The sequence below is a fragment of the Cicer arietinum genome, chromosome 5, assembly GCF_000331145.2.
Source record: "Cicer arietinum cultivar CDC Frontier isolate Library 1 chromosome 5, Cicar.CDCFrontier_v2.0, whole genome shotgun sequence".
In the NCBI taxonomy this organism is placed as follows: domain Eukaryota; kingdom Viridiplantae; phylum Streptophyta; class Magnoliopsida; order Fabales; family Fabaceae; genus Cicer; species Cicer arietinum.
Window position 1 is genome coordinate 63,269,654 of NC_021164.2, and position 22,309 is coordinate 63,291,962.

Here is a 22,309-nt window from a genome sequence, read left to right on the forward strand (position 1 = left end):
ATGTGTTCCATAAAAATGTGCATCAACAACACGTACTCTTAATTTATGGTAGAAAATTGTTTACTATAAGTATATGCAAAGCATTACTTACAATATTTTGCAAAGTAAATTATCCAACTATTTGTATCTAAACATTTAATCTTTGATGTAAGGTAAAATTGCATACATATTGTTTTAAAATTAGTAAAATGGTCACTGTATAGTAAATTACGGTTTGAATTTCAGTTAAGAGATATATACACTTTTAAATTCCAACATGTCTTAAATAAAATTATTTCAAATAGAGCTCAGAAAAAAAAAATCATAAAAAAATTGTAGGAAAAATATTTACATGATAATGCAAAATTATAGAGGCGCAATACCACTTTTTGTAACAATTTTCTAAATATTTTTAGGTTACAACATACCGACCATAACATTTTTCACAAAAATAAACAGTGTTCCTCTTCGAATCTAAATTTTAGATACCCAATAGCAATCTAATAATTCAGGTCTTTTATAGTTTATCTAGAGGTATGAGGTAATTAATCATGAGAATGCAATAATGTTAAAATTCGTAAAAAAATAAATTATTGTTAATTGTAATAATGAGGGATTAATCTTTACGATTGCATTGAGAACGCAGTTTAAACCAAATTTAAATTTTAGTAAACAAAATTAATATGAATTAATCATCCACTTCTAAGTTTTTAAATTGTTACATATTCTAAAAATCACTATAAAACCCCAAAATCAGTATAAAAGAATTATCTAAAATCAAATAATTTACTTAATAATTATGATAATACAAAATTGATTCACTAAAAAACTTAAAAAATAAAAGCCCCACATAATTAAAATTTAATTATTGAGGATCAGAAGTAGGACGCTAATAATAATAATAATAATAATAAGAAGAAGAAGAAGAAAAAAAGAGTAGAAAAATAGATGCGTGGATAGAAGAGTTGAGGGCGGTGCGTATAAATGAACAAAGTATCATTTCAGACTCTGACGCCGTTCACGTTCTCACTCCGTTCTCTCTCTTTCTCTCATCACCACTCACGTTCCTTTCTTCGCTTCTCTGTTCGTGCTACTTCTTCTCGGTTTGTTTTCTTTACCTTTCTTTCTTCTCACTTTTTTGTATTTTTAAGTTGGTCTCTTCATTTTTGTTCTGTTCTGTTATTTTAATAACATGGATGACTACCCTTTTTGTCTATATCTCTATTTCACTATAAAGTTCATATTTTTTAATTTGGGTTTATTGAGAATTCTATGAGTAGTTTTTCTTTATGATTTCTAGCTCTTAATATGTTATGATGGAATTTAAATTTGAATTGAGAACTCTTTTGCTATGTAACGCTGACAAGTCATTTCTTGTGTCTGGTGTTTGACACGACACTAACATATGTAGTTATTATCGGTGTCAGTGTCATGTTATGTTATATCTGGCGTTCATGTTTGTGTGTTTTAGAGCTCTTTTTGAATATCAGAAAGGAGCAATTGATGATTCCAAGACTTTGAGGTTGTAGGTAGGGAACTTGAATTGAACACAATAGAAAGATTTAAGTTTGAAGTGTGTATTCATAAAAGATAAGTAAAAAATGACGAAATGCTTTGTATCTATTTCTTTTGATTTGTATTTGGCTACCCTAAAATAAGTAATTCACTTTGGAAAGAAAAGGGAGATATTTTAACCATCAAGGGTGTGGATTTCAGCAAAACTGTAATATCTATTGCATGTACTATGTGTTTACCAAGTTAATGGATGATTTTTCATCAATGATTGAAATATTTTATTTTTTCTTCTAGAGTGATCTACTCACTTTAGAGGAAAAGTAAAACTTTTGATATTTAAATTTATACTTCCTCTAGAATGAAATATAAACAAAAAGGGTATTTAAAAAATTGATGTATCTGATTTAAAATTTAGAAGAAAAAAAAAGATATTTTCAATGATTGATGAACTTTGGGATGGCACAAATTGTTGTTTAGTTTAGTCAAAATTGAACTTTTTGAGATTTGGGGTGAGGTGTTGACTTTGATTTCAATGTCAAATTCCTCCACCTTTATGAGGGAAATGAACAAACTGTCTCACTGACGGTCTTCTACCTTCAGGTTCCACTATTGGAAGTTTATAAAAAAATATTTTCCATTGTAGTTTTATCAATTTACATTTAGCTGTTCTTCTTTTTGGAAAACAAAACAATTTTATTAACCAACATAAACACCAAGCACGAGACATTTTTATTACAAATGTCTTTAATATCCCCTGCACTATTAGTTAGAATCTGAAGGCCTATATTAGATGGTCAAGATTATTTGAGGTCTTTGAATCATATGTTTCTTAGTGTTGAAGATGTTAAAATTATGATATAAAATCTATTCAGTTTACATTCTATCAAAGTCTTTATGACCAAGTTATCTAAAGTTTGATTATTTTTTCTACCATTCTTCTAATAAAAAGCTGAATTTTAGCACAAGGTTGGTGGGCTTGTGCATCGTCGATGCTTCAAGCCCAGAAGACTCTCATATGAAAGGACATGTTAAAGATATAATATATAATATTAAAACTATCATGTTTGTCTTTACCTAATAGCTTAAGCTTTTGGTAGAGCTGGTTCATAAAAGAAGACATTGTTAAGTTTGGTTCCTACATAGGCAACACACATGCAAAATGTCTGGTGGTATTTCATGGATTTATTTGGCTGTGTTGAACCCACACACTTCTATGAACCATGAATTCCCTATTCTCATTGATTTTATCATCATTTTACAAATGTGTAGTAGATTTGCAATTGCAAGAAACATTTTTTAACTTAATTGAGTTGGTTGTGTGAAATATTCTAATTGTGTATTTGCAATAATAGAGCGATGACATCCCATATTGTTGGTTATCCCCGGGTGGGGCCCAAGAGAGAGCTTAAGTTTGCCTTGGAATCCTTTTGGGATGGAAAGAGTAGCGCCGATGAATTGAAGAAGGTTGCTGCTGACCTTAGGTCAGCCATCTGGAAGCAGATGGCCGAAGCTGGAATTCAGCATATTCCAAGCAACACCTTCTCATACTACGATCAAGTGTTGGACACAACAGCCATGCTCGGGGCAGTTCCTGACAGATATAACTGGAATGGTGGGGAGATCGGTTTTGATGTTTACTTCTCCATGGCGAGAGGAAATGCGTCTGTACCAGCTATGGAGATGACCAAATGGTTTGACACCAACTAGTAAGTAACCCTCCTCGAAAAGTTTTCCTTAACTTTTAAGTTATACGCAGATTTTTATTAAATAAAATTGAAGAAAGTTGTAGGTTAGTGTATGAATGTAGATTTTGATGCACAACTATACATAATATTGTAGTAATTTGAAATAACTGAAAGAATGTATATATATTTGACATACATTCATCACTGTATTTCATTAAATATATGTACACATAAATACAAGTTGAATTTGGCAATTTGGTTTGATATTTATCATTGCTGTAACAAAAATCATAATCTATTATGGTACAGCCATTTCATTGTTCCTGAATTGGGTCCAGATGTTAAGTTCTCCTATGCATCACACAAGGCAGTGGATGAATACAATGAGGCCAAAGCTGTAAGTTTAAAAATTGCTTTAGCATAAGTATCTAAAATTTGATTTGAATTTTTTTAATGAACTACTGAATACTGCTCTTGGAAGAATCTTCACTACCTTACCAGGGATATACTAAAGATTGTTTATTACGAGAGAACTTTGAGACCTGGGAAGAATGTTTATTACAAGAGAATTTTGTTTTGAATTATTTATTTTCATGGACCGATGCTTATAAAATACTATATTTTTGTACTATGCAGCTAGGAGTTAATACCGTACCTGTACTTGTGGGACCAGTATCCTACTTGCTGCTGTCAAAACCAGCTAAGGGTGTTGACAAATCATTTTCCCTTCTTTCCTTAATTGACAAAATCCTTCCGGTTTACAAGTAAAGCCTTAATGCAATGATACGTTCTTTAACATGTATATAAGTTGTTTTCAATTTTAGTCATACTTTGTAATTTATTATAGGGAAGTGGTGACTGAACTGAAGGCAGCTGGGGCTACTTGGGTCCAGTTTGATGAACCTACCCTTGTCAAGGATCTTGATGCTCACCAATTAAAAGCTTTTAATTATGCCTATGAAGAGCTAGAATCAACTTTATCTGGTTTGAATGTTCTGATTGAGACATACTTTGCTGATGTCCCTGCTGAAGCATACAAAACACTAACCTCTTTGAAAGCTGTTACTGCATATGGGTTTGACCTTGTTCGCGGAACAAAGACCCTTGATTTAATCAAGCAAGGGTTTCCATCTGGAAAATTTCTTTTTGCTGGTGTTGTTGATGGAAGAAATATTTGGGCCAATAATCTTGCATCTTCACTGAACACCTTGCAGGCACTTGGGGATATTGTTGGAAAGGGTACTTATTATTTACTGTCTTTTTTTTCTTCTGCTGATATAAATCTAGCACACCACAATCTAAATGTGAATTATCATTTTCTTCTGCAGAGAAAGTTGTTGTTTCCACTTCCTGCTCTCTTCTTCACACTGCAGTTGATCTGGTGAATGAGACCAAGCTGGACCAAGAGATTAAGTCCTGGCTTGCATTTGCATCACAAAAAGTAGTTGAAGTAAATGCCTTGGCCAAGGCATTGTCTGGACAAAAGGACGAGGTATATCATACCCTCTATAAGGATGTTTGATGAATACAAAAAGTAGTTTTTCAGCTTCTTAATACCTGTCATTTTGCAGGTTTTCTTTTCTTCTAATGCTGCTGCCTTGGCTTCAAGGAAGTCTTCTCCAAGGGTGACGAATGAGGCCGTCCAAAAGGCTGTTAGTGCTCTTCTTGGTTTCAATTCTGTTATTTCCATATTTGATAACTTTTAAGCTAGTAGAATTATTAAATTATTGGTTTTTTTTTTTTCAGGCTGCTGCTCTTAAGGGCTCTGATCATCGGAGGGCCACTAATGTCAGTTCCAGATTGGATGCACAACAGAAGAAACTGAATCTTCCTATTCTTCCAACCACTACAATTGGATCTTTCCCTCAGACTGCAGATCTTAGAAGGGTTCGCCGCGAGTTCAAGGCCAACAAGTAAGCATAAGTCTTCTTCTTAAGCTATCTACCACATTCCTTGATTATCACACTTTAACACTTAACCTGCTATATGTCACTATATGAATAGGATCTCTGAGGAGGATTATATCCATTTCATTAAGGAAGAAATTAACAATGTCGTGAAGATTCAGGAAGAGCTCGACATTGATGTTTTGGTGCATGGAGAGCCTGAGGTATGGAGCTTATATTTGTTATTTATTCATTGGTTTCATGGGGGATTCTTGTGTGAAGATACAGTCTGAAATTTATTTTTTTTTTGCCAATTCAGAGGAATGACATGGTTGAGTACTTCGGAGAACAATTATCAGGCTTTGCTTTCACTGCCAATGGGTGGGTGCAATCCTATGGTTCTCGCTGTGTCAAACCACCCATTATCTATGGTGATGTGAGCCGTCCCAAGCCAATGACTGTTTTCTGGTCTTCAACAGCTCAAAGTTTGACCAAACGGCCTATGAAAGGAATGCTTACTGGCCCTGTTACTATTCTAAACTGGTCCTTTGTTAGAGATGACCAGCCTAGGTATGCACAAGCACCTTTATTTCTATCCAAGTTTAAATGATGATCATTTTATAATATAATTTAACATTGTCTATTTGTTATTAGATTTGAGACTTGCTACCAGATTGCATTGGCTATAAAGGATGAGGTTGAGGATCTCGAGAAAGCTGGTATTACAGTCATCCAGATCGATGAGGCTGCATTAAGAGAAGGTTTGCCTCTAAGAAAGTCTGAGGAGGCTTTCTACCTAAACTGGGCAGTTCACTCATTTAGGATTACAAACTGCGGTGTGCAAGACACTACCCAGGTTCAGCTTCACTTCACACTGACTATTTTTTTTACTAATGATTAAGTAGTTTTATTTACCGAGCTTATATTAATTTTACTATATACTGATGTTTGGCAGATTCACACTCACATGTGTTACTCGAACTTCAACGACATCATTCACTCGATCATAGATATGGATGCTGATGTGATCACCATTGAGAACTCCAGATCGGATGAGAAGTTGTTATCTGTCTTCCGTGATGGAGTTAAATATGGTGCTGGCATTGGTCCTGGTGTTTATGATATTCACTCACCAAGGATTCCACCCACAGAAGAAATCGCCGACAGAATCAACAAGATGCTTGCAGTTCTTGAAAGCAACATCCTCTGGGTAAACCCAGATTGTGGCCTTAAAACGCGAAAATACACCGAGGTTAAGCCTGCTCTCACCAACGTGGTTGCTGCTGCCAAACTCATCCGCAACCAGCTAGCTAGTTCCAAGTGAGTTGATAATGAGACAACAGATTCATCCATGTTAGAGGACGGGTGCTCCGGCTGGGAAACTGAATCCTTTATATTTATAATTTATAATAATGTTTTGATGAGATTTTGTCCTTTGTTCTCGCACATGATGCTCTTTCCATTGTAGGTTTTTGCATATGAATAAGTTGTTCTATTGTATATTTTGTTAATCAGTTTTTCTAGTAGGTTTTGTTGGAGAGTAGGGTGGTTGGAGTAACGCTATTATTCTGTTGCTCAAAATCTCAAAAAAGATGCAGCTTATAATCAAGGACTTGTCCATTTTTGTGGGGATTGGTGATGTGAGTTACTTCAAGCAGAGGAGCATTTAAATAAATTGCTTAATTTCCATGTATTATACTTAATTTTAGCCTAAAATCTGCCACAAATTTTGGCAATAATAAATAATTGTTTGGAATGGATTTACATTAGACTGGATGTTACATTCTACCTACCTTACATAGTTTCGTCCTCGAAACTGGCGTTAATGAAGAAAAAAATGCTGGTCTTACACTTACAATGAGACAAATTCCATAATTCGACTACAACACTTGAATAACCCCTCAACTCTTAAGAAAAATGCCACAAAAATATTCTTCACTTATTTATGTGTATCATATTTATTTTATTTTATTTTGATTTTGTTAAAGAAAAACAAATATAAAATAAAAGTGTGAAGATTGGAATGGAGAGAGTCCATCTAACATCTTGCATTTCTACTATTCCATTGTTTAGCATAGTCTCTACACCTTCTGCTGTCTGAGGCTATGTTTGCACAAAAGAAGTAAAAGAACAACAGAGCCAGTCCAATGAGACAATTTTAATCTGCAAGAGGGAAAAGCTATCAACAAGAGGCAGAAAATAGCAGACACAATTGGGGAGATAAAAATATTCATAAAAAAATTAAACACATACAAGGCACTAGAAAATTACCTAACTTAAATTTGTAGCAGTATAAATCAATAAGTTTGAACAGAAAAAAAAAACATCAGAGAAAGGATCCTTTTTGGTCTCGTTTGAATTTTTTTCTACAACAGAGAAGGTAGGCAGCAATTGGTTGAAAAAAAAAAAAAGAACCAAAACACAACAATTTTTTTTTTTCTTATCAATTCAACCAAAATAAAAACATATGAGGGGAGAGGAGTATGAAATGAACAAAATTTCATGCAGGCAACGACAGAGAGAGTTTTGCAGACAGCAGTGCCTGCTACAGCGTACTACTTGTCTCCCACACAATCTTCCTCCTCTCTCTCTCTCGCTATCGTACTATTTGATTCCTCAACAATTAGTTGGCAATTGGCATTGCAACTCCAACACTTAATTCCACAACCAACAAGTAAATATTAGTGAGAAAAACATTCAGTTTTGAGAATCAAATAAATAGTCACTGATTCTCACAAACATTATGCGTGAGTGAGAGGGTGTTGGAGAAACAAGATACCACATACTTGTACAACAAGGAAACAAAAGAGAAGCAGCACAACTTACAATAAATAAATAAAAAGAGACAAAATTGAACAAAAACAGAAAGACAACAAAAACAACTATACTCCTATAACAAGTCAAAATATATCATATTATTTTTTCAAAATGCTAATCACAAGACAACAAAAAATAAAGAAAAAACCAAAATTGGCTTCAAAACAGACCACGTGGCTTGTAAAAATTAAGCACCAAAACTTTTTCACGACCCTTCTCTCCTTCATAAGGAACCCATTTCTCTGCATGCAACCGTATATCATGTACTATTAATTTTGAGTACAGTGATTTATATAAGGTTAATATTATTAATTTTAATGTAATCTTAACCATTTAGCACTAAAAATATATATGTATAAAGGGGACAATAAAAACACTTCATCATATAAATATGTGATACATTGCTCATTATTAAAATTATATACTAGAATGTTTTAAGGATTGTTGGTTTGAAGTAAGTATCACTCTGATTTTAACCAAAGAAAGGTGCATGAATATATAGTAGTAGACATTGATTTTACTTTTCATTTGCATAAATGGTTTATGTTAATTCTTCTCCAAATTAATTTCATGTTCACGTTGTATTGTAGCTATAGTTGGAGAGAGTAAAAGTGAAAATGTACAAGACGAAGCTTCAGGAGCTGTGTCACCGGAGACGGTGGGGTTTACCAAAATACTCCGCCATGAACGGCGGTCCACTACACAAACCAAGCTATAAAGCCTCTGTTTTTGTCAATGGTGTCACCTTTACTTCTTCTGATACCTTCACTTCCTCTAAAGAAGCTCACAACCAAGCTGCTATGAAAGCTTTCTTCAACTTTTCCTCTGCTCCATCGGGTACCCCACTTCTTTCACTTTTTGGGTTTGCTTTGTTTCCTTAAAAAGATTACTTTTTTAATCTTACCTTTGAGGTTATATGATGGTCTTGTAGTTGAAACTTTTGGTATTTTGAAATGACTTTTCTGTTTTGAGTTATTGGATTTTTAATATTTTTTTATGAGTTATTGGATTTTTTACTAATCAGTTATGAGCTTCATATCATACAAACATAGGTGACTGGAGGAGTTAGTTAGCATTATTAATAATCATAATATTTTTAAGCATAACTTTTTGTATTTTAGAATCACCTTTTTTTTAAATCACTTTTGCTATAGAGTTTTCTTGTATATTTTCCCTTTTACTATTGTGCCTTGAAATGACTGAAAGATGATGATAGGAACTAGTATAGTATGTTACATAAATTTTTACTCTAATGTTTATGTTCATGATGTCCATCTAGGCTCTTCAACACCAACACATCAGAAAAATGGTTCAAAAGAGGAAATTAAAGATGCCAAATCTCAAGAGAGTCCAGTTCAAGCACAATCTCCTCCAGTTATTTTAAATGGTTAGCAATTTCTTTCCTTTTTTCTTACTTTTTCTATTGGCTTTTCTTGAATAACACATTGTATTTTGGTGGAGTCTTTTTTAAAAAAGTTGTTAACTTTCTTTCACTTTATTCACTAATGTGTTTGCAAATATTTGATATTTTTGTAACTATTCTTCATCTGATTACTTTCTTTAATAATAATCAACTCATTTTTCCAGATACGGTTCGATTAAGCAAAATCCAGCTGCAAAACTACACTCAAAAGAACAATCTTGATCCACCTGTTTTTACAGTTAAAACTAAGAGACCACCTTTTCAATTTAAGGCCACAGTTGTTATTGATGGAAAATCATTTGAAAGCTCAACATTTTTCGACACTGTAAAAGAGGCAGAACAGGCTGCTGCAAAAATTGCTTTGATGGAATTGCCAATTTCAGTTGACATCTTTCAGAAGGCAAGTCTCCACTTGTAATTTCTTATATGATTCCAAATTGACTTTTCTTTTTGTATATTTTATGATCATTAAATTGATAACACAATGTTGGGTGTTAGATAGCATGAATATATAGTTGAGACATTATTTTAAACTTGTAGCACAAAATGTTAGAATATATAAACAAGGGTGCATGAATATTCAGTAGAGACATTGATTTTAAAGTATAACCAAACAAACAAATTTATTCAAATTTACTTTAATATAGTTGAGAAAGTAAGAATTAAAGTGAACTTATTCAAGTTTAAGTTTGATTTGTATCCTGCTTATTCAGGGTGAATCTTGTCCATCCAAGAGTTTACTACTGGATTTAACACGGAGAGAAGGTTTTTCCAAACCAACATATAAAACTACAGAGCTTGGTTCTTCTCATATGACAACCTTTTTCTCAACTGTGGAAGTAGAAGGTGTGGAATTTCATGGAAAGGCATCTAAATCCAAGAAACAGGCAGAACAAGATGCTGCAAAGATTGCTTACATTGCCTTAAAAGAGTGTAAGTTGATTTGATTCACTTGATTTTCCCCGTTCAAAGGAGAACTTCGACATAACACCATAAGTTTCGCTTCTACTATTACGGCTGACACCGGTAGAGATAATGAAAGTGATTACGTATAATTACATGTGCCAGTGTCGTATTGGTGTTGGACACTGTGTACGCCTTTAAACTGAATTGTCTGTGCTATATAGTTTTATTAGAATATTATGATTATGATTTGATAATATTGATGTCTTGCACAGGTGGACTTCGAATGTATGCTGCTTTTTCTTCCTCAATCAAAGAAAATCAAGCAGTACAATCAATTCATGAACCAGACATCATTAAATCAAAGAAAAATATCCACCCTGAAGGTATGTATCTTCATCTTCAACCAAAAACATATTTTATCAATCACTCTTTTAAATTATCATGAAACTATTTTACTTTTTGTTTATTGCATTGTGTTATATTCAAACAGATGAAGTTTTGGATGAGGTGATAATATCTAGTGATGTCAAAGTTAACAATGGCATGTCAAGTGAATCTGAGCCACCTAAGAAAAAAATGAATATGTGCAACATGAACTATTTATCTTCACGCAAATCATATCCACTTTCACATACTGATTTTCCCTGTGCATCAATTTCTGAGTCTCGGATCTGCTGTTGCTGCTGCTCCCCTGGACTCTCCAACACAAAGACTCTCAATACAATGCTTTGTAACAAGTTAAAGGTTCATACAAGCTTCCCAAATATTGTGTTCCATGAGGGGATTACAGTTCTTCCTATTGATGACAACAAATGGGTTGCGGTAAATTTCTAAATGAAAAAGACCTTTGATTCATGTGACAAGTTTCATATATGACTTTGCTTTCAAGTATTAGAAACATTATGTTAATTTCTACGTGATTTGTCTTCTAGTTATATGATCTTTTTTCCTAAAAGCAATTCTCTTTTTTTTTTTACATCTGATCCCAGTAACAATAGTTGATGTCTCCAATAAATTAATAGTTTATTTTAATGGTTTAATTATAATTATAATTTTGTTTTATTTGTTTATAAAATTTGTTTTTCTATTTTAAAATATCTCGATTTTAATCAACTCTTTCATATTTTTTTTTAAAAAAATGTGATGAAATATATTTTAAAATATATGTTGTATAATCTCATGAGTAGATGAAATCGCAAGAAGATCTCTTTATTTTTTTTCTTTTACTTTGGTTAGACGCAGCTTTGAAATATGTTGTTTCCAATTCAAAATATGCAGTCTGCTCAATTGTTGTATTTATCCAATTCATGGTTAGAATGGATTAGACACAACTACTAATTATATCTTTGCCATTTTATTTTGTTGAGATGTTCTGGAATCCTTTGCCACATTTATTTAGCTTTGTGCATTAGTTTAGAAATTGCAAATATAGGTCAAATTATATGAAGTGGAAAAAAAAATTGATTTAGTTTTTCGAATTAAACCTCATTAATGAGTTTTGGTACTATAAATCAAATATATATCCTTAGGTGTTAGTTTTATTATGTTTATTGCAAAATCTCATTGTGATTGTCTTAACCGGCAATTAATGTTTAATGACTTTAAAGTTTATGATTCTTTATATAGAAATTGTAATAATTTCAAGTAGAACGAATTTATGAAGATTACAAATGAGACTTGTAAAATTATTATGTTGTAACATTTTCATAGCGCATCAATTTAGTATAAATATTATTCTTAATATTTATACATATGTTAAGACTTGATATATCATATCTATAACTGATAAGGTTCATCTCGTTCTTAATAAATCTAAATTGTCTTTTAGTTTTATCCTTATGCTTATCGGCACTAGAGGCGGAGTCCGAATGATCTATTGTTGTAATCAAATATTTGTCGATCAAACTAACCAGATACAAAGAAAGGAACAATAGATAAATGAAATTTATGATATTGGATTGTTGATCTTTATAGTGATATAGTAGTAGAAGATGAGTATCTTAAAATTCATCAAACTTGTACTAGGAAAATTCATAACTCAAATGTTACTCGAGATATTTATCTCTTATAGAAAGTATTTGGAGCAATGATAGTGACGAGATTGATCTAAGTACACGAAGTAAAAAATAGAAAAAGCTAGAATGTACAATTTTTTGTAATAATTGTTATATGTTGATTCTTGTAACATTATTTCAAGTTTTTTTTTTCTTTTTATTTTTTTCCTTTTTATTGGCAGGTTTACTCTTTCCAAATATAGTGATTTTCATTTATTTTAATCCACTTTTGACTTATAAAAAGCTCAAGATTAACACTTTGAAAAAGTTGTGGTAGGATGACATCTAGACTTGTTATTGAGGTGGATTGTCATCCTACCAACCACATACTTAATGATTCATATTGAAAATAAATCTAAATTCTACGTTGCATTGAGATAAAGTCGAAGTATAGTTTATAAAGAGATACATTATTAATTATACACGTTGATTTTGTATAAATAAATTATATTTTATATAAAAAATTATGATGTGTTTGATTCATAAATCAGTTATTATTGATCAGAACAATACATGATAATATAAAATTGTACATGATAACTTTTTATATTCTATTGTATTTGATCAAGCATTTTCTGATGATGTGTCTCGTTATCTATCATATCATCTCAATGTCAATTACTAAATTAAAATATATAATTTATCTCTTTGTTTTTTTTTTTTGTCTTCTTCTTATTCTTCTTTTTTTTATTAATTTTTTATAAACCCTAAATTTCATCATCAACTGTTTGAATCAATAAGGCAAAACAACTTTTAAAACTTTGTCGTCTGATTCGAAGAGTATACAAAAGGTAACTCTTTGCTCGAATTACTTGCAAGCAACTATGACCGTGTTCTATTATCGTCTTGCTCTCATTCCTCAAAACATATATTACCACTAAAAATATCTTCAAAAGATACCTAAAAAAAGTTACTTTACTAACATCACAATATTTCAATTTGAGATTGGAGAAAATTGGAGAAGAATGTATTGTTTGTTGTATAAAAGCTTGTTTGTTGCAAAGTGGTCTTCAATATTATTTTTTTATATTTAATTATGTCAATTAACTAAAAATGATATAATTTGATTAACGTTACACAATAAATATTATTTTAAAATTATAAATAATGGACTGACTTGAAACAAATGGCAAAAGTCAAACAAAATAAAGTATTTATTCAATAAAATAATTTTGGATATAGAGTGAGAATTTATGAGAAAAAGAATAATATTATTTCAAAGATAGAAAAACCCTGATTGGTCTTTCAAATTGCATTCCCCAGTCTCCACTCAATGGTCATTAATGCACAACAGCACATTAATTTGAAATCAAGAAGCAAACACGTCTTTTTTAACAAAAACAAATTAAACAGAAAGGCACGTTGGCCACACCACATGCTTCCGTAGCTTGTTAATGGTGTACTACTATTAATTAAATATTTGTTGTACCTATTTCACACGTTAAGAGAAATAGAAATAGAAATAGAAATAGAAATAGAAATAGAAATAGAGATGATTATGAAATATTTAATAGATATATATTAATTCTTTCCACAACAAATTAAAAAAAAAACAAAAAAAGAAGTTAACGAGTACGATACAACAACCTTTTTCAATCCAAAAAATGCATGCCTTCAGCTATTAGATTCCGATCCGGAAAGTAAATGTGAAAACAAAATGCAACCTTGAAATCGATTCCCTACCTTAATAACAAAATGCAAGTTTTCCTTTCTTTCTTTCTTTCCTTTCTTTTTTTTTTTTTTCTTGACGCAGTTCAAAAATAACAATATAATTTCTACATTGATGTCATTTTATGTTGTGGTTTTGATTAACTCTTATGTAGTTCGAACCATGTATTAAGTCTATATTTTTTTCAATATTTAAAGTTGTCAAAATTAATTATATCTGTAATGTTAATTTTGATATATTTAATTGTTCTAATTTGATTTTATTCTAAAGTTGATTCTAATTTAAAATTATTATTTATAATTTTTGAATTTAAATATAATTTTTATATGACTTTATTCTTCCACTCATTTTTATGTAATATAACATAATTTATTTTACATTTATTTCACTCGAGTTTGATTATTGTTTGAGTTCAATAAACTTTAATTTTAACGATATTGATATTAATGTAACTATTTTAAATTATGTTTTATGCACCTTTAACTATGTATAATCATTCATTAATTATTTCAACTTCTTAAAAAAATTCATCTAAAATTAAATTTTGTTCCAACTGAGGAGAATTATTAAAAAGTAGATAAAATAATAAAAAGATAGATATTAAGTTAATAATCCTTGATGCACAATTTACTTTGAATAATCCTCCGTCTATCTAAAAAAAATTGTGTCATATGATTGAGAAAATTAATATTAAGTAAATATATAATTTAAATGGCTTATTATATTTATCGTATTAAAGTTTATATAAACGTATAGTGTCCTATTTGATTGGACATGAATCATAATCCAAATATAAAATCAAATTGAATTCCTTGCCTATCAAATATCTTTCAATTAAATCAAATTCATTTTAAAAATACGATGCAAACTGAAAAACAGCCATAATATGATAATATTCAGTTTATTGAGCCTCAGTCTCTGTTAAATCCAGATAATATATGCAATACTTATCTATGTTAAAATCAAATGATATAAGCAATACTTATTTTTTTCTATCAAGGATATTTATATATGTAATAAATACCAAATCTAACAGAAATTATTGAATAAATGAGAACTCGTCTTCCACCGGCGCCGAATAAGCGTCTTCTAGTCCATCAACTTGTCAAAAGGTATTGAGTCAAAATAATAATAAACTTTGTTAAAAAATCATGCTAACAAGTTTCACAACAACCTTTGTTAAAGTAAACAAATAAAGAAAATAAAATATAAATTTTAAAAAAAAATTCACTTTTTATAATTCTAAAATTTAAATTATACAACCTTTTTTAAAAAAATTCTACATCTATTTTCTTAATAAATACTTCAAAAACACACACTTGTTAATATTTTCCTTTGAAAATAAATCATAGACAGCTGCCGAATGTCCCATAGTCTATTTAAAAATACAAATTCTATTACAAAATTTATTTATTTTTGGTATAAAAGTTTAAAACTAAGTATCATGATCATCACTTAATTGTAAATACAAAAAGTTGATTTAATTTTGTCCTTTTAACTACAGAGTGTGTGTGGGACCAGTGACTACTCTCTCTCTATATATATATTTAGTAGTACTTACTACCTTACTCATCCTCCACTACCTCAAATTCATTGATTTTTATTTATTTACTTCTTTCTCTTCTCCTTCATTTAGCCTAGCTTTTTCTCAGGTACAAAAGGTCCCTTTTTCTTTTCACATTTTAGCATTTTAGTTTTTTTTCTTCTTTCTTTTAAGTTTGTTTAGTTTTTAAAGTGCATTTTGTTTTGCTCATGTTGGTTTTTGTTTTTTTATTGCCCTATTGTTTGTTTTTACTATTTGATCCTTTTTGTTTAGTTATCTGATTCTGTTTGCTATATATATCTGCAGACTGTTTATACATTTGGGTTGTTGAGCCTTTGAAATGGGGAAATCTTCAAAGGCTATTGTGTGTGTTCTGCTTTTGTGCTTTCTGATTTCATTTTCAGAAGCAGAATACATTAAGTATAAAGACCCTAAGGTTAAACTAAATAGAAGAATCAGTGACTTGATGAACAGAATGACGCTTGAGGAAAAGATAGGCCAAATGACTCAGGTTGAAAGGAGTGTTGCTACTCCTGATGCCATAAACAAGTACTTCATTGGTAAAACCACTCAAATCTAGCTCTTTATATTGTTTGATAATGTCATATTTTCTGTATTTGAGTTGGTGTTGTTGAATAAAGGCTACAACGGTGCTATAGTGTACCAGAATTTGAACAAATGATTATTGTTCCGCTATATGCTATTTAGTATAAAATGTTTCAAATATCAGCTCAGTGGCGCTGTAGCATTGTTGCATAAGCTAAATTTGAACAAACTGTTAATTTTTGTGATTTGCGATTGACAACACTGATCTTAGTGTTTAACTTATCATTGATGGACAGGGAGTGTGCTGAGTGGGGGAGGGAGTGTTCCAGCTCCAAAGGCATCTGCTGAGACATGGGTGAAAATGGTGAATCAGATTCAAAAGGCAGCTTTATCTACTCGTCTTGGGATTCCAATGATTTATGGGATAGATGCTGTTCATGGTCACAATAATGTCTACAATGCTACTATTTTTCCTCACAATGTTGGACTGGGAGTTACCAGGCAAGTTTATGTATATGCAGGATTTTTTTTTTTTTTTTTATGATTAGAAATCAAACTCGATACCACAGGATTATAACACTCAAACACACTGTGAACCAACCACTTGCGCTAGGCCACGGTGGTGTATATGGAGAAATTTGAGTTGTCATGAAATGATTAAAGAAAAAAGAGAATGAGTGGTGTCACTGAAATCAGATTTGATAATTTGTGACTGAAATGATCTGATTTTACCAAATCCTAATGAAGTAGTGCTGTTGGAAGATATATTTGAACATGTAAAGTGTAAACATTTTATTTCACTATTTATTAGGGATCCTGTGCTCATAAAAAAGATTGGAGATGCAACTGCCCTTGAAGTTAGAGCTACAGGAATTCCATATGTCTTTGCCCCATGTATTGCGGTAATGAAGCAATGTTTCGATATTCTGTTGTGTTTGAATTACATATAACATTAATCAAATCTGCTGATATGATGATGAACTATTCATCCACAGGTTTGCAGAGATCCAAGGTGGGGACGTTGCTATGAAAGTTACAGTGAGGATCATCAGATTGTTCGAACTATGACAGAAATTATACCTGGTCTGCAAGGAGATATTCCTGGCGATTCCAGGAAGGGAGTTCCCTTTGTTGCTGGAAAGTAAGGATTTTGTTTCAAGCTTTGTTTTGAAAAGAAAATTTTATTGAGCAAACCAACTGAATACAAATTATTTAATACATAAATGGGTTATATAATTATATGGTTATTAGTCTTGTTATTGTATGGTTGGTGATATTCTATGAAGGACTTGTTATGATTAGAAATCAAACTCGATACCACAGGATTATAACACTCAAACACACTGTGAACCAACCACTTGCGCTAGGCCACGGTGGTGTATATGGAGAAATTTGAGTTGTCATGAAATGATTAAAGAAAAAAGAGAATGAGTGGTGTCACTGAAATCAGATTTGATAATTTGTGACTGAAATGATCTGATTTTACCAAATCCTAATGAAGTAGTGCTGTTGGAAGATATATTTGAACATGTAAAGTGTAAACATTTTATTTCACTATTTATTAGGGATCCTGTGCTCATAAAAAAGATTGGAGATGCAACTGCCCTTGAAGTTAGAGCTACAGGAATTCCATATGTCTTTGCCCCATGTATTGCGGTAATGAAGCAATGTTTCGATATTCTGTTGTGTTTGAATTACATATAACATTAATCAAATCTGCTGATATGATGATGAACTATTCATCCACAGGTTTGCAGAGATCCAAGGTGGGGACGTTGCTATGAAAGTTACAGTGAGGATCATCAGATTGTTCGAACTATGACAGAAATTATACCTGGTCTGCAAGGAGATATTCCTGGCGATTCCAGGAAGGGAGTTCCCTTTGTTGCTGGAAAGTAAGGATTTTGTTTCAAGCTTTGTTTTGAAAAGAAAATTTTATTGAGCAAACCAACTGAATACAAATTATTTAATACATAAATGGGTTATATAATTATATGGTTATTAGTCTTGTTATTGTATGGTTGGTGATATTCTATGAAGGACTTGTTTAATTACTAGAGAATATTTCAGAACATGAAATGCATTTATACATTCTTTTGAACATCCATAACTACAGTTTCTTGGTAACAACATTTTATTGTATTTATACGTTTTCTTAATTACCGTTGATATTATTCTGCTTGTTTCTTGGTATAAGTTTGATATTTAATCCTTCCAGCAGTTATCATTGTACTTGAAATTTAAGTTTTATGAGTTTGGCTTTTCTTCAGCTTTCATTTTGCACAAACATGATTGTTTAATGGGGTAGACCTTACTGTAGGCATGAGTTCCCCATCAATCAGACCGTCAATTATTTACAGTTCATAAAGGTTATGTTCCATCGTCTTTTGCATTCATAAAATAAAAGGAAGAAGAAAAAGAAATAGAAAGGACGGTGAACCCAAGAGCTTCTTTTGGATGGTCCTATACCATTATGATGGTCCTACATATTTGGATTTTTCTGATCACTTAGATGGTTGGGCTCACCACCTTTTGCATCCAAATGGATGGACCATCTAAATGTCAAGTCGTATAATGTAAATACGTGTACTCACACTCACAAAGATATGAACTGTTAATATAATACAGGAACCTAATAACACAAAAAGCCTTGGCCATAAAGCATGCATGCCGTGTCCTTATCACACATAATACACAAAACTTGATGTTTCTCCGTGTCTAATATTTGAATGACAAAGTTTTCTATTTCCATATGAATATTAAATAATAAGTATCAGCCCAAATTTGTTTTAGTGCATGTTTGGTATCACTTTGGTTCATTGTGATGTGGACAAACCCACCATGATAACAAACATACTTAATCCATCTGCACAAGACACACTCTTAGGCTATGCTTCTTTTATTGTATGAATGTATAGACCTAAAATAAAAAATACCCCTTCATTTTTATTACTTTGACACAGGAACAAGGTTGCAGCTTGTGCCAAGCACTTTGTGGGAGACGGTGGCACAAACAAGGGTATCAATGAAAACAATACTTTGATAAATTACAAAGGATTGCTTGGAATTCACATGCCAGCATACTATGACTCTATTATCAAGGGTGTTTCAACAGTAATGATCTCCTACTCTAGCTGGAATGGGAAAAAGATGCATGCTAACCGGGATCTTGTCACTGGTTACCTCAAGAACAAATTGCGGTTCAGGGTAATTCAAATTTATCTAAATAGTTCTTGGATGTAAAAAGTGAACCGATGAAGTCAGAAAAATACAGATGTAAATAGCTTCACGTAATGTAATTTTTCTTCCATCTTTCAGGGTTTTGTAATATCAGATTGGCAGGGTATTGACCGGATTACCTCTCCTCCTCATGCTAACTATTCATACTCAGTTCAAGCTGGTGTTAGTGCTGGAATTGATATGGTAAATATTATTTTCACTTCATGGAGTAAATGAAAGAAACATAAAATGTTTTTTAAGTCTTAAGAGTTCAATATAATGAAATGACTTTCTATTGAACATCCACATTGTTTGCAGATTATGGTTCCCTATAACTTTACTGAGTTCATCGATGACCTAACTTATCAAGTAAAGAACAATATTATTCCGATGAGCAGGATTGATGATGCTGTTGCAAGAATCTTAAGAGTAAAATTTACCATGGGCCTTTTTGAAAATCCACTTGCTGATCTAAGCCTCGCAAACCAATTGGGTAGCAAGGTACATTTTTTCTTATGAATGTCTTTTGAGCATGTGGTTGATACTTTATGCATTTCTTTCAAATGGAAAGAGTTTGTTTCTTGAGCATATATATCATGTTTTAAACAGGAACATAGGGAGTTAGCAAGAGAAGCTGTTCGGAAATCCCTAGTGTTGCTAAAGAATGGTAAATCTGCAAAGCCATTGCTTCCCCTTCCGAAGAAAGCTTCAAAAATCCTGGTTGCAGGTAGTCATGCTGACAATTTGGGTCGTCAATGTGGAGGATGGACATCTACTTGGCAAGGGCTTGAGGGTAATGATCTTACAGCTGGTAAGTCAACACATTTACCGTGTCTATGAAAAATTACATTGAAAAGCAGTGTTCGTTTAGAACCGGACCGGCCGGTTGAACCATGAACCATTTAAAAATCACATTTGCTGGTTGGTTCAACCCCAGTTTGTTCTAAGTGTGTCAGAACCAAATTCTAACCGGGTTGAACCAGATTGATCTACAGTTCAACCTGTTTGTTTTAAAAAGTACATATTTTATTCGTCTTTCGGTTCAACCAATTGAACCATGATTCGGAGGTCACACTGGTTCGATCGCTGGTCCAATTTTAAAACATCTTCGAAAAGCTACAATTCTAGAATCCTCACTCAATATTGCAAGTGGTAACATGAAAAACATTCATAAAGTGTACCCTTATGATATATTTTTTTTATCAAAGCATCCTTTTGTGGAAAAATTACTGAACATATGATAGAATTAATTTTTGGTGACAGGTACTACCATCCTTGATGCTATAAAAAAAACAGTTGATCCTGCCACTGAAGTTGTCTACAATGAAAACCCTGATGCAAGTTTTCTCAGCTCAAACAAATTTTCCTATGCCATAGTTATTGTGGGAGAACCCCCTTATGCTGAAACATTTGGTGACAGTTTGAATCTAACAATACCTGAGCCAGGTCCAAGCACCATCACCAATGTATGTGGCTCTATTCAATGTGTAGTTGTTCTCATCACTGGGCGACCGGTTGTGATTCAGCCATATCTATCGAAAATTGATGCACTTGTAGCTGCATGGCTTCCCGGCACCGAAGGCCAAGGTGTTGCTGACGTTCTCTATGGTGACTATGCTTTCACTGGAAAGCTTGCAAGGACATGGTTCAAGACAGTTGACCAACTCCCAATGAATGTTGGTGATAAACATTATGATCCTCTATTTCCATTTGGATTTGGTTTGACTACAAACCTTATCAAGTATTGAAACCTCATATAATCAAGAGCACAACTTTTTCTCTAGGAGGAACTTTGAAACTGTTAAATGGTGAGTTATTAGCTGATGTTTACCTTTCTAATGCAATTATGAGATTCAACACTAGAATATAAATGTTTGTTAGCTGGGGGTGCCTTGACAATTTTCAGTAGTATAAACTTGTAATTTTCTTTGTTTTTTTGGATCTTTTAATAACAACGACTCTTGCCCTTGAAGGAACTTTTTGAAAATTGATGTTAGTTCAGTCAATATTATCATTTATTAAAACAGAATCTCAACATGTGTTTTGACATTTTATCTGGTCGAATGCCACGAAATCATAACGTAAGACGATTAACCCTATGTTGTATCTTCTGTTCTTACTATTGATGAGATAAGTTCAAGGGGTTCTGCATTGACAATGGAGGCGACGCTGTTGTGTCCACCTTGATTTCCTTTTTCAAGGTTACCTCTCCACAATCACATCTTTAACATTGCGTGTTTTGTTTGGTTTAGAAAAATCATCAATAGACACCCATGTATCCCTTTTGGATCTATATTGGTGATGCGGTAGAAATAGAGAAATAAAAAGAAAATAAAGTGTTGAATGAGTATAAAAATAACGAAAATAAAGTGTTGAATGAGTATAGAAATAACGAGGATTCATTTATCATTTGCTGGTTTGTTTAATTTTCTTTCACTATTGTAAATTTGTTCTGTTTTTAAAAGAATTGAAACTGTGCATTATTTTTAAGATTTGTACTAATATATGATATCCTACTGTAATTGCCTCGAGTTTTTAGTTTTCTCAACTTATTTTCTAACAACTATTAACTGATTTTAACTTTCAAAGCAATTCAATTGTTTCTGAAACAATAACTTATTGTATTGATCGACACCAAATAAGTTATATGGAGAAGGTCTAGAGTTTAATATCTGCAACCAACATTTTTCTATCTAAAAATATTTGTCTATTTGTTGAATTTGAATGCACTATATCATTAGTGTAAGTACTTTTTTTATTTTACGAAAGTAGTGTAGGTACTTTTTATGTCATATCAATTTTGCTATCTACACCCTCCCTTTTTACTAACCACACCCTTTAAAAAAAATTAAAAATGAAATATTCAAAATACCTTTACTTATTTATTACCTTCTTTAAATCTTAACTTCTCTTTTTATCTTCACTCATAATCATATTTTTTCTCACACCTCCACTTCAATTATCTTCGTTGAATCCTATTTACATCAAGTTTGCATCATCTTATTATTTTTTTTGTTTTTTTACAATATTTAATTAGAGTTATACAATTGAAAGTAATTTTGGTAAA

The 22,309-nt window shown here is 31.9% G+C and overlaps 3 protein-coding genes across 4 annotated transcripts; all 3 read left to right on the plus strand.

The window, feature by feature from the left end:
• Nucleotides 1-911: 911 nt before the first annotated feature.
• On the plus strand, nucleotides 912-6,834 carry LOC101497095 (5-methyltetrahydropteroyltriglutamate--homocysteine methyltransferase 1). Its single transcript, XM_004501959.4, has 12 exons — nucleotides 912-1,082; nucleotides 2,847-3,200; nucleotides 3,489-3,576; nucleotides 3,816-3,943; nucleotides 4,027-4,418; nucleotides 4,508-4,671; nucleotides 4,751-4,831; nucleotides 4,926-5,092; nucleotides 5,184-5,289; nucleotides 5,385-5,635; nucleotides 5,720-5,921; nucleotides 6,021-6,834. The coding sequence occupies exons 1-12, from the start codon at nucleotides 964-966 to the stop codon at nucleotides 6,387-6,389; spliced, it is 2,421 nt and encodes an 806-aa protein (XP_004502016.1). The 5' UTR covers nucleotides 912-963; the 3' UTR covers nucleotides 6,390-6,834.
• Nucleotides 6,835-8,363: 1,529 nt separating this feature from the next.
• On the plus strand, nucleotides 8,364-11,163 carry LOC101497426 (double-stranded RNA-binding protein 1-like). Its single transcript, XM_004501960.4, has 6 exons — nucleotides 8,364-8,719; nucleotides 9,162-9,269; nucleotides 9,470-9,705; nucleotides 10,019-10,238; nucleotides 10,484-10,594; nucleotides 10,702-11,163. Exons 1-6 carry the CDS (start codon nucleotides 8,500-8,502, stop codon nucleotides 11,043-11,045), a joined length of 1,239 nt encoding a protein of 412 aa, XP_004502017.1. The 5' UTR covers nucleotides 8,364-8,499; the 3' UTR covers nucleotides 11,046-11,163.
• Nucleotides 11,164-15,434: 4,271 nt separating this feature from the next.
• On the plus strand, nucleotides 15,435-21,271 carry LOC101510720 (uncharacterized). 2 transcript variants are annotated; one of them, XM_012716299.3, is made up of 10 exons: nucleotides 15,435-15,586; nucleotides 15,784-16,037; nucleotides 16,320-16,524; nucleotides 16,835-16,925; nucleotides 17,019-17,164; nucleotides 18,987-19,230; nucleotides 19,342-19,446; nucleotides 19,561-19,743; nucleotides 19,852-20,053; nucleotides 20,506-21,271. In XM_012716299.3, the coding sequence occupies exons 2-10, from the start codon at nucleotides 15,818-15,820 to the stop codon at nucleotides 20,988-20,990; spliced, it is 1,881 nt and encodes a 626-aa protein (XP_012571753.1). In that variant the 5' UTR covers nucleotides 15,435-15,586; nucleotides 15,784-15,817; the 3' UTR covers nucleotides 20,991-21,271. The 2 variants fall into 2 exon arrangements, with proteins under 2 accessions (XP_012571753.1, XP_073225027.1); XM_073368926.1 differs by lacking the exons at nucleotides 15,435-15,586; nucleotides 15,784-16,037; nucleotides 16,320-16,524; nucleotides 16,835-16,925; nucleotides 17,019-17,164 and adding exons at nucleotides 17,525-17,679; nucleotides 17,773-17,918.
• Nucleotides 21,272-22,309: the final 1,038 nt, after the last annotated feature.